The sequence below is a fragment of the Acanthopagrus latus genome, chromosome 10 (genome assembly GCF_904848185.1).
Source record: "Acanthopagrus latus isolate v.2019 chromosome 10, fAcaLat1.1, whole genome shotgun sequence".
NCBI lineage: Eukaryota > Metazoa > Chordata > Actinopteri > Spariformes > Sparidae > Acanthopagrus > Acanthopagrus latus.
In genome coordinates this window covers 16,667,886-16,680,533 of record NC_051048.1, presented here as the reverse complement: position 1 = coordinate 16,680,533, position 12,648 = coordinate 16,667,886, and the positions used below count along the sequence as shown (strand labels likewise).

The 12,648-nt window shown below is 43.1% G+C and overlaps 1 protein-coding gene across 4 annotated transcripts in view; it reads right to left on the bottom strand.

Moving 5' to 3' along the window:
* nlgn2a (neuroligin 2a) overlaps positions 1-12,648 on the bottom strand; it is a 188,036-nt gene that overhangs the window by 53,944 nt on the left and 121,444 nt on the right. For all 4 annotated transcript variants that reach the window (XR_005077265.1, XM_037111608.1, XM_037111610.1 and 1 more), the window contains one exon: positions 11,435-11,584. Coding sequence is in view for 3 of the 4 variants with exons in the window: in XM_037111608.1 (XP_036967503.1) it covers positions 11,435-11,584 (150 nt within the window). In the remaining variant the exon portion in view is untranslated. The remainder of the gene's footprint in view (positions 1-11,434; positions 11,585-12,648) is intronic.

Sequence of the window (12,648 nt, the reverse complement as noted above, 5' to 3'; positions counted from 1 at the left end):
GGCAGCGAGGGGAACAATGAGGAAATGATGCGACTATCAGCAGGGATGCTCTGTGCGTGGCGGTGAAAGCCTAGGGTATGAAATGCTTATTCCGACTGTGGCATCTGGGGCTTTCCCTGAGATTCACGCTGGTGATGGCCAACAGATTGCTTTAGCTGATGATACTGCCAAGCTGACATCACAGTACATACCATATTCCGCATCTCGCAGCTGAATCTTTGAGGTGTCGAGCCCCTCCTACTCTAGTTTTTTCAGACGTATTATCTGTTTAGTTGTTGATAGTCTGAGGAAATATGTATAAAATGTTTTTTTGTGTCTGTGTGTTTTGTGTTTGCTTTTTTCATTGCAGTCAATATGATCTGAACACTTTACTAGTTTTAATTTTAAAGCTGCCGTAATAGATTTGGGTACTGGGCAGCAGTGGGAAATCAACCACACAAATCATCCCTTCGTAATCTCATAATTTCATCAATTACTCAGTATGCAGCGTTTATTTCTTCTGTCTTGGTGCAGTCATTTTTTCATCAGCTTTAGAAATTCTTTAAAACTCCCGAATATGGAAGAAAATAAGAATAAGAATATATATATGTATAAAAAAAAAGACACCCATCACTTGGCATTGTAAAAATTTGATGGGGACATAACAGATGAGATGAAAATCAATCACTCTTTAAAACATACGCGATTTTGGGCAATGTAAACAAGGGATCGGTATGAGGTCAGAGATGATAAAGGTGGGGGAAAAAAACTGATTGGATGTGCATCTAAGGTGCATCGAAATTAATCAAAAACAAACAAAAGAAAACTACAACTGAAGGAATAACGTTAAAAATACTAGCTTACCTTATCTCAAATCAACGGTTTTGACAATGGAGACATTAGAAACTACTTAAGCAAGTGGCACTGTTACAGCCATTTCCCATAAAACTCATCAAATAAGACACTACGATCTTAAGATGTTTGAAAATCTAGCCTATTTTAGCTAGAAAAGCTATCGTAGTTAGCTAACTAATCAGTCAATCTAATGAATTACATTCTGATTACATCTAATGACAGATTTCCTCTGCATGACTCTTTCTTTACCTTAGTGTAAACATGATTCGGGACAGAATTAGCAACAACGGGCTTAAACTGCAGACTGTGCTGATGTAGAGCAAAGTGCTCTCATCCGTCTGTTAATGGTTCTTGATGGAATTCATTTCACATTCATGCTTTCATGCACCAAGTGTCCCCGGTGTAAAAACGACCTATGGTAGAGATGAAGAGATGTAACCTAAGTATAACTTGAAAGACCAAGAAAATACAAAAAACATCAAGAAATAAAACTATGCCAATGAAATTCTGATCTAAAATGATCCAACACATTTAGCACAATTAAAAAAAAAAAAAAAATGCATTTAAACAAATATTGTCGCAACTCACGCAAATTAAAGTAGAAAAGGAATAGCCAGCAGTCTGTTAAGGCAACATTGGCAATTTGTGTGAAGTAAACATGTATGTAACGCTCTCACTGAAGTCACATAGCGCAGAAACAAGTGACAGACACCATATTACAAGACACTGTAGCATCAGAAGGATTTTGAAGCTGTTTAAGCTATAAAAGTTATTTAATTTGGCTTTAAATATCCATGGCTGTCAAATTATGGGCCAAGAATATTTAATTTATACGCTTTCTTAACAGTCCTTACCTTAGGAGCTGCCCTTAGGGCTAGGATAATTTGTTGGCAGCTTTTACCTTTTCTAAAAAAATTAATCTTAGTCTTAGAGAGAAAATTTGAAGAAAATGTCATCACAGTGTAGAGTTTCTTATAAGTTTTCCAACTCAGTCCTCAGCTTTGGATGGCTTAGCGGATATCACCGCGGGTTTTTGTGCATCTTTCACTCGGACAGAAGTGGTGTTTAACAGCCTCTACGCAGGTGGAAATCCACTGCAGGGAGAGGCAAAGACACAGGCAGCAACCTAGAGCAGGAGGTAATGAAGCCACACAATGAGGCAATTTCGTCAGGGAGCAGCACGGAAAACCTCTCCATTTTCTAAACTGATGAACCTCCTGGCAGCTGCTCTTTCCCCCTAACGCGTGGCCGCATCAACTTCACACCCGGCTCTCTCAGGAAATATATATCACTCGAGAAAGCTGAGGTTTAAGAGTAAAACGGAAGAATGGGCACGGCCACCATTCCAATTCAGACACTTAAAAATAACTCCTCTTTATATAAGATAGTATCTTTAATTGATGACATCTGAAAGTGAAGAAGTGTTCAGTGGTGGCTTCATCTGTTACGGCTAAATGTGTCTGTGAGCTGTTATGTGTTCGCGGCAAACAATGCGCACACTTTCTGTGTGACTAACATCAAGAGGAACAAACACAGCCTACAGTGCAGCAGAATGTTAAGCACTGTAGCATCCCGATGCCATATGTTGTTTATTATCTACGCGTGTTGGCTGCATGCAAAGAGAGCTCAGAGGCTGTGTTAGTTTTTAGTCCGTGCACACACACACACACACACACACACACACACACACACAGAAACATCACACCGAGTCACAGCAGATACCAGCACAAATGCTGACTGCTTTTCTTTGCTTTGTGTTTACTCTCGCTAACAGCCCGTCTTTGTGAGTGTCAATCTGAACGTTAAGAAGCGCAAGATGCTATTCCGGCTCCCCAAACAAGTCTGCCGTCCTCGAGGGAGAGCTAAGTCTCCCAGTTAGCCCCGCAGCGCCCGCGCGATGATTCAAACGCCTGTCATCCCTCCGTAATGATGATCCATCCCCGGCTATTACCAGCCCATGGTTCCTCACTTACAGAGCTGATTGTTTGACATGTGAAACATACATCAGCATAATCTGGCCCATAACTCAGCTTTTTAAAAGGCTGAAGTAAAGATTAAATGAAAGAGGAGACGAGTGGGGGGAGGGGGTGACGAAGGCGGGAGAGAGGAGGCGAGGCGACGGAACAAAGGTAGAGGGAGTTGTTTGAGAAGGAGGGAGACGGGGAGGCAAACGTGCAACAGGGAGAAAACACAAGAGGTTCATAGATATAAATGGAGTAACAGCGAGTGGAAAAGAAATATTTTGTTTCGGATCATTGGGGAACCAAACTGGAATGTCTACCTAATAATTAATTTCCCTGTCATCCTGTCAGTCACATTAGCTTGATTACACCGGACGGAACATAACAAATATTACACAGAGAGACTTTTTCGCCGTCCCGACAGATTCACAAGAGAGGATCCAAAACTTTGTCGTGTTTAAAGATATATAAAGACCACTGAGCTGGGGTGTCAATCAAAATGGTAACTTTGCTCAACAGCTCCTGGCTGTCCTAGAAAAGGAAAAACACAAGAGGAATAAAGGTAGCGGAACGATTACCTGCTTTCTGCAGAATCCCCATCTTCAACACATTTTACCAATTGGGGCCTCTTGTATAGGAATTTGAGACATCCGATTCAAGGAAAACAAGTACAACTAGGTAAAATACTGCAGAGCCTGAACCGCCTGGCTGTCCGGCCAGTTCTGGTATCTGACTCGAAAGAAGAGCATTTGTAAAATGTAAAATACACTCAGATGATTTGTTTCTGTCTTTACAAAATCTGTCCCGTACAGATCAAGGTTGAAAAATACTGGAATTTTACTTCAGGGAAATTTCCAATGAAGCTCAGCATATGCTCTCCTGTTGTATTCAGAATATTTGCACTCAGAGATTGAATAAGTTCATACTTGATTTCCTTATATGTGCAATGTATGCACTATGTATTAGGGTAGTTAGGGTTAGGTTACATGTTTCCAGTCTTTGGCAATCAGCGTCACACGATTATGATATTTGCCAGTTTTTTCCTTATTACATTTTAATTTATTCTGTTTTATTTTATTTTTCTTTCATTTTGGGGGCATTTAGCTAACTCTTGTTCTAATTCATACATACATTCATACACTGATGGCAGTGGCTGACCAGCACATCAGGAGCAGTTTTTGGGTTCAGTATCTTGCCCGAGGACACTTCGACATGCAGACCAGGGGAATCTAACCAGCAACCTTCCGATAACAAGATGCTGGCTCTACCCCTGAGCCACATCCGCCTCTGCTTATGACTGTAATCAAATCTTTTTCGGTAATACTTCATAATAACCAGTATTAATAAACAGTAAATCCATAGTTAAACTTTAGTGTACAGCTGTTTCACTGTTAACAAGCAATGAAATGCTTTATAAATCATTTATTAAACAAACACTATTTGCGAAGTAGCAACTGATGTTTGTATTACTTTGTCAACAGTTAATAAAATAAATCCTATGTAGTTATTCTATAAAAATTATTTGGACGATTGCAATGTCTGATCTGACTGATGTTTATAAACCGAAGTTTAATTTAACTATAATTTGACCACCTCCCTCGGTAAATGAGACCGTTCCATTTTGAGCTTCTCTCTCTGAAATCGCCCCTCATGGTGAATCACGCTGTATTCCTGTGACAGAAGCTTCTCCACGCAAATAAAAAAATCATGTAAAGTAAGCTGATGATGGCTCATAGCTGAAACATGTTTGCTTTTTGCCCAAAATAAATAACAAAAGCAGCTGGCTGGGAGCGCCTGAGTTTTGTTTGCTCATATCGTACATTATCGGGCTGCCAGACTGCTTTGAAGGAGACATCATGTTTGAATGTTTAATAAGTGTACGAGAGAGAGGATGTTCGAATGGTGAGGGTCTAATCTATCAGTACACAGTCTATGTGTTCACTGTGTCCCTGTAGAAATAAGGTCAAAACCGATAGACACAGACAGATAGCAATGTTGCGGTGTACTTAACTGTATACTCAACAAGTTTCTGAGGTGTGAATCTACAGGAGACGAGGAGGAGGAGGAGGAGGAGGAGGAGGAGGGAGAGAGCGTATCAAGGCCACGGACACACAGAGGACAAGCAGTGTCTGGGGAGCTGTCCGAATGTGTGTCTGTGATTCTGTTAATGTGTGTGTCAGTGCAGGTGGGCGTCCGTGTACATCTAACCTGCCCACGGGAATGTGTGTCAATCCTTAAATGTGTGTGTGTGTGTGTGTGTGTGTGCGCGCGTGTGATGTGGGCCAGCTGAGGTGCTAATCCCCTCTAAGAAAAATAGTGCGGCAGCCTGTCCTCCTTCTCAAAGTCACACTCTATACCACCCAACACACACACACGTGCGCACACACACTTAAGACACCACAATCCCCCCCCCCCACATAGAGTCAAGAGGACTTTGCTCATCAATTCTGCTGGAGGTTGCTATGGAGACTGAGAACCGTGTGTGTGCGTGCGAGTGTTGGCGAGAGGTGTGTGTGTCTTAATATCTTCTCTGGTCCCGTCAGGTCGCCTTTCACACTGCTGTCTGGTCATGGGACAGCACACACACACGCGCGCGCGCGCACACACACACACACAGACTGAGGGCCCCCTGCTGAAGCGTCGAACAGGCATTTTTCACTTCCCTGAATACAATATCGTGAATTTTACAAAGTAACAGTGTGTGTGTGTGTGTGCGTGTGTGAGGCAGAGCCATTTTAGAGTGGATTCGTCCTGTGTGCAAAGCATTCCAGCCCGCCTGTGTGTGTGTGTGCGTGCGTGTGTTAAGCCTCTGCACTGAAGACATATAATGCAGTAGATGGCATATCTGCTGCGTGCATGCGCTCGGACAGCCACACAGAGCCTATACAGTGTAATTGTGCTCTAGATGAATGTCTGCTCCGTTGCACACTCCGAAGCCGCTCTGCAGGTTTTATTTTTAGCATCACAGGCAAATGTAGCCCCCTCTCCTCTCCTCTCCTCTCCTCTCCTCTCCTCTCCTCTTCTCTCCCCCCCCCTCTCCCTCCTGCTCTCTGCCATCTCTCTCCCGCTGTCATTTCCCTCATCTCTCAAAATCTCTCAACCTATTCTGCGTGTGTGCGTATCCTGGCCAGAGGCACACACACACACACACACACACACACACACACGGACACACACACCTCATCGTTGCGTACAGTATGCCGAAAAAATGTGTTGCAGCATCTAAAAAAAAACAACAGAAAAAACAAAAATGCTGGGAGCTTTGTAAGCCGCTGTTCCACCCCTCTGCTCTCATCATCATTGTTAATGTCTGAATGAATGCATGGTCTCACTTTCATCTCTCCCTCCCTCGCCTCTCGCAGAGGGATGTAAAAAGCCCATTTGGGTGCAGGTGTCGTACGTATGTACTGTAAGCGATGTCTGTCGCCGAGACATCCGAGGCAAGGTCAAGCGCTCAGTGGCCCCGGCGAAGCTTTTCATTACATATTGAACTCTGCAGAATTCCCCGCAGAGACTGCCTGCTGCTTCCCCCCCACCTCCTTCCCTCGGCGGTCGGCTAGCCGGAGAAACTCGCCTGTCTCGGTGCAGACAGGTAAATTTCCACATTAGCATACGGATGGAGTCAGGCGTGTTCTGCTGTGTGAATGATTCCATGGCGGTTAGCATTTGCGTAGCGCTGGCAGGGCTTGAGAGGCGGCTGTTAAATAAGGGGTGTCGGCGGAGACGGAGAGAGAAAAGATCACGTCTCTCAATCAGCCGGCTGGGGGAAAAAAAAAAATAAGAGACTGAGAAGGTTGATTTCTCTTCCCTGACCTCTATTACTGTCATTCTCGTCTTTTCTGTGCTTGATTTCTTTTAGATTTTTTTCTTCCTATAAGCCCTCATACAAACACAATGCATGCATGAAAAGGGGAAGCAAGTTGGCTGTGATTAGATAGAACCCCCAAACGTTTCACAATTAAAAGCATGATGCAGAAATATGTGTTAAAAGAAAAAAGAAGAAAAAAAGCCAAGAAGAGAGTCGGATTCTTTTTCTCAAAACATGCTTCTTTGAACTATTGGTATCAAAAGACAGGAAGTAACTGTCCTGACCAAACGGGATGCTCTGAAGGGTTTGAAATGGATGCACTGAGGACCGAGCTGCCACAGGGGGAAAATGAGATCTAAACAGGCAGCAGAAGTAGCAACGCGCTGAGCAGAGAGAAAAAAAAAAAAGGGGGAGAAGAGTTGGAGTTTGGGATGAAGGGATGGTGGAGCGGCTGACTTTGTTGTCCTGAACGCCAACGTAGTCATAGCGGGCGGGGGAGTCAGACCAGTTTGTACGATATATACTTGATTCAAATATTCGTATAAAATGATGAAACATTTCTCTGAGCCACTCTGCAATCCACGTGGAGGTCGCATCAAACTGTCACACAAAACCAGGTTACATCTACTTCAACTAGCAATGCATCTACAGTTCATTTAGAATTCAGACTGTATCCAGGATATGTTGCCACCCAAGTGAGATTTTCTCTCACCTCAGTCCACAGGGAGGTCAGGAGTCACTAACAGGAGCTCAACGACACTCACACAGCAGGGACACTAAATGTCACAGAAGCCTTTAAATACATTTACTCAACTACTGTTCTTACGTACTTTCACTTCACTACATTTTGGAGGCAGATATTGTACTTTTTACTCACTGTATTACAAATTGCACCTTTAAAGCTCATTCCTCTGTGTCACAGACCATGGCTATTATTCAAAAAACTATTAAAAATAAATAAGACACAAAGGAATTACTTCACACCCATGAACAGGGACACTGTCATCCCCCAATTCAACCAACATGCCTATTGTTCCACAGAGATGCTCCTGCTACTGCCACTGCTGAATACACTGATCTTGCATTTCTAGCTAGCTCTCCAGCTTCCTCTGATAATGTCTCCTTCTCTATTTCAACTAGCTTTAGTACAATATTGACATTTCTGAAACATGTTCATCAGTTTCTACATCCAGATTTCAAGTCAAGCAACAGAGGCTCGCTTTTGCGATCTGTTGCTTTCCAGATAGGGTTTGGGCAAGGCCAGTTTTAAAAGGGGCCAGCTTTAAGTCTTAATTAGCAGCCGTGCATTTAAATTAACTCCAGCTGTAATCATTTATATGATCAGGGGTATTAACTACCCTGCTAAATTGAAAACATACGGCGCTGGAAAACTTTCCAGCCCTCGCGGTGATTTGTTAACCAAGACCACAAAATCCAACTTCTGCACTGCTGACGGAGGCTATAAAAGAGCCGATCAATCAATTTGCACCTATAACCTCCATGAGAAGCGGGGGGGGGAGGGTGGTCTGACACAGATAATCTCATGCGAAGGTAACCCTTTTCAGTTTGGCAGGCAGGCAGTGTTGAGTTTGCATTTCACATGACCACATCTAGCTCCTGTATCAATAATTCCTGCGTTGCCCTTCCAAATCAGCATGTCAGGTTGCTGAAGCAGGAACACAAACACAGTAGGAACCCCGCGCAGTGTATCCACAGAGCCGACATTGATATGCACGAATGCGCGCAGCTACACGTGCTCGACACACACCGACCCTCTGAGCACACAAACGCACATTTTCTATCCCTCATACTGGCTTCTCTGTGCCTCTCTCCGTGGAGGGAAAGAGCCATCCATCATATAGGGTGCATGGGGCGAAAGATTACTCACATTTCTCCCAATCACGGCCAAATTGCACTGGATGGCTCTCATATTTGGGAGATAGCTGCGGCTTTCTCTTTGCATACAAATGACAAAAGTCTCCCTCTCAATTTGCTTTCTCCTTGACTCAAAGAAAGTGATGGGAGTGCCACAAATGGGGGTGGGGGGGGGGGGGACGAGGGAAGAAAATGCAACAGATGCCAGCAGACCTGTGATGAAATTCACAAACCCACAAGAGAAGATAAATAAGATCCAGTCCTATCTCGTGCACATCCAGCGACGGGATTAATCTCAGAGGATCTAGGGCCATTATCTCACTTCTTCATTGAATCTAATTCTGTGAAAAAAAGAAAAAAAAGGAAAAAAAAAAAACTTGGGAGGGAGCCGCTCATATATCTGACTCCTTTTATCCTCTCTGAAAACTAAACTTCTGTTGGTAATCCACTTATTTGGATTCCTTCTGAACAGGATTATTTTTGTCCATGTAAAACTCCACGTACTCGGTTCAAGCTGGGATAAAAAAGACTCCGACACAAAGGCAGTCTACGGTCTACAGTATGCTGGGTTGTGCTGTAAGAATCGGTCTTATTTGGAAGCCTGTTTTGTGGCAATCAGCAGCTGTCGCGAATGAACAAGATAATAAACTGATCTGATAATAAACAGAACAAAGTCACAACAAAAGGGAGATTCTGCCTTATTCCGTTAATGTCTGGCCACGCTCTCTGTCAGCTGTGATGACACTGCAGCCGCCAAAGTAATTTCCTATGAGATATATATATATGAGAACACTCACCGTCGCTGGAACGAAGCCAGGTGAGTCAAGAAAACACATGTGGTCTGACAGGTTGTAAACAAGCCAGCAGTTTAGCCAGAACATTGAAAGCACTTCATCAGGAGGCAGAAAAACACCCAGACGATGAATTTGTGAATGTTTGACCATCTGCAAAGAGTCGAGCAATCGACAGTCGACTACAATCAAATCAAAGTTTGGTTGCCTGTGATTGTATCTGGAAAAAATTGTATTTGTGAAGACAGGATTGATCAGCATAAAGAAAAAATAAGACCAAGGGTTTTAAACCGATACTAAATCATCCCTCGATTCCTTACCACTGCTCGGTAAGCACACTGGAATGTGAAAGCAAAGAAATAACCCCCCCCCCCCACGCTGGTTTCACGGTAGCGTCACGGTTCTCTGGTTGTAGTCACGTTTTACATTGCATTCCGTTATCCACTTGTAGCAGAAATGCTGATGAACCCAATAAAGACGCATTGAAAGGCAAACACTTAAGGTAATTGCATGCAAATGAAAATCTGTCATCATTGTGCAGGCTGTGTAAGAGCCCCGAAAAACAACACAGAAGCGTCCTTTTAAAAAAAACAAAAAAAAAAAAAAACAGAAGAAGAAACAAACCAAATCAAAGCGAGGCAGCCGGTTCTGCAACAGCTTCCAGCAGCCCACTCTCTCTGCAGCTAATGAAATATCTAATGCACTTAGTTTCCTTTAGTTAGCACCTGCCTCCTTAGAGGCATGTTCCTCCTCTCCAAGCTAAATTACTTGGTCTCAATGGAGCGAGACAGAGCGCGGTGAGTAACAAAGAGGAGAAGTCGAGTGTATTTTCAGGGAAAAGGATGACGAGCTCGTGCTGGAGAGCTGAGGTGACAGATGATACTTTTCTTTTTTTTCTCCCCCCCCCCCCCAAACCTTGCTATGGCACGGTTCCACTACACTTACTGCACTCGGCCTGTAAAGCCACCTTCGCTACTTTCCAAATCCCCTCGCTTTTCAGCGTGCTGTGTGTGGTGCTAACAGCTCAAGAGTGCATCATAAACCAGGACTCAAACACTCCGTAAAGGCATTTTTTTTCCTTTTTACAATCCTCTGCTCTTTGTGTAATGAATTATACAGCTGCGACATAGACATCTAGAAGTTGGAGGCGCCGTAGTTAAAATGAGGAATTGTGAGGTGCATTTCCGTGTCAGTAAAAATGCCAGATCTGTATCTGATTTGCATGCTTGTTCCCATCTCTGCATTCTCTCCAGTAAAGAGTTACTGGCCGAGTGGAGGACAAATAATAGAGCAGTGGTCACATGGTGAGAAGCTCAAAGGTAGTGCAAGACTGCACATCTATTCAAAGTGTGAGATTGTGAGCACTGATTTGACATGCCTGGCAACACAGAGAGAAATACAGAACTCTGACTGCTCATAATAAGATGGTGATAGAACATGTTCAGTTTTAATGATCATAGACTTTTTTTTTTTTTCTGACAAGCTGTGAAAGCACTGTGGGTAATTATTCACACAAAATTACAAAAACTAATTATTAGAACGATGAAAAAAAAAACAGAGTTAATGTTTTAAAAAAAAATAAATTTTCTCCAAGCAAATTGCATGTTTCTTATTTTGCGCTTTTTGGTCTACAGCAATTATCTGTAATTTGTCTTCTTCAGACAAAAAAAATGGTTGTCAATTATCGCAGCATAGCCACAAACACAATACTCGTATATGTTCGTGTAACAAAAAAAAAAAAAAAGTACTGGTGACATGAATACATCTTTGGTAATGGTGGCTGGGGTTAGTGTATAACAGTTGCCAGTCCTTCTGTGAACCCTTGGCAAAGCAAAACAATTATACAATCAGAGTGTTTCGACTGGAATAATCAACAAAGGAAATCCATGAGAGAGTAAGCTCTCATGATCGGCGCCTGCACTGGTTGTCATTAGATTGATGAATTCTGTCGATGTCGTCCATCAGGGAGTCCGCCGTGTGAAATCGACTTGCACGTGTGTGCGAATGACTCTTTTGTGTTCGGAAAGAGGGAAGATCTTAGGTTGAATGTACTATCATGATTCTAGATAACACGATTATCTTGCTGTGAGGAGAGTGTACGCAGTGATTTTGTAAAAAAACAAGAATAAGAAAAATTAAATGAAGAAGACATCCGGCTCACTTACCGAGCACGCCGAGCCGGTAGTTCATGGTCACCACGATCACGTTGCCGTAGGCGGCCAGGACGCTGGCATCGAACATGTTTCCGGTGCCTTCCATGTAGGAGCCTCCATGGATAAACAGCATCACCGGCTTCTTCCTGCGGTCACGAATATCTACACACACACACACAAACACAGGAGAGAGTGGGGAAAAGTCAATAACTGTATTTACGCCTCTCATATTCTCTTTGATCACATATTGTGTAAGATCATAATATACTGAGCAAACAGCAAATAGCAGGGTCGGATTAAAAAAAAAAAAGCCTGAGACTGCACTGTTCCCTGCAGCTGGATGTCAGCTCTTAAGAAAAAAAAAAAAAAAGAGCTTGAGGTAATTTAGATTTCAGGCGATGATTCTGGCGACAGGCGACGAGAGAGGCACCAGGACAGGAATCTAATCAAATGTTTCCTCGTGATTACAGCGATGATGCACGAAAAGAAAAATCCCTGGCTAGTGTAGCATATTAAAGCTAACCTGCACATCGCTTCCTCTGACTGTCTTTATTTGTAACTGAGGCGTGTGCAGTTGATCCCACCTGTGTGAGGTTATCAAAGCACAACAGCGAGGGCGGGTACAGATAGCAAGTTAACGGGCAAATGTGACGACTGTGCACAGCAGCTCATTTTGCTGCGAGAGCTCATCGCGTTGGTGTCAAGAGCTCAACCCAAAGAGCACTCTGTTGCGAGGGAGAGGTGTTTTAACAGTGTATAAAATGGTGCTCTGGGACAACACAGCAAACACACCAGGCAGCAGGAGTGCAATTCACAGATAAAAAAAAAAAAAAAAAAAAGCCCCAGTTTGACATGAGGAGCCATATTAAAGCCAAGTCTGCGCACAATCAGCCGATAATAAAAGGCCACCAGCTCTTAATATATCATGTCTGCCGTGAATTTCCATAATTTCCTCATTTTATTTTGCACCTTGGAACTTGGAACTCCCATAAATGCAAATTGCAAGGCGCCCTGAGCTGCCGGGACAGCTATATCAACCTATTTCTAGGTCAATTCCCCTGTGGGGACTTTCCAGAAAACACAGCTTTCTTGCATGCTATCATTTTCGCTCAGGCACAAATTGTTAGAGGATCCACCTTAAGGTGCAAAAAGTAGAAGATATGTGAAAAGCTCCAAGCGAATATGGCATTTCTATTACTGGAAAACATGGCATATGTTTCAGTTTA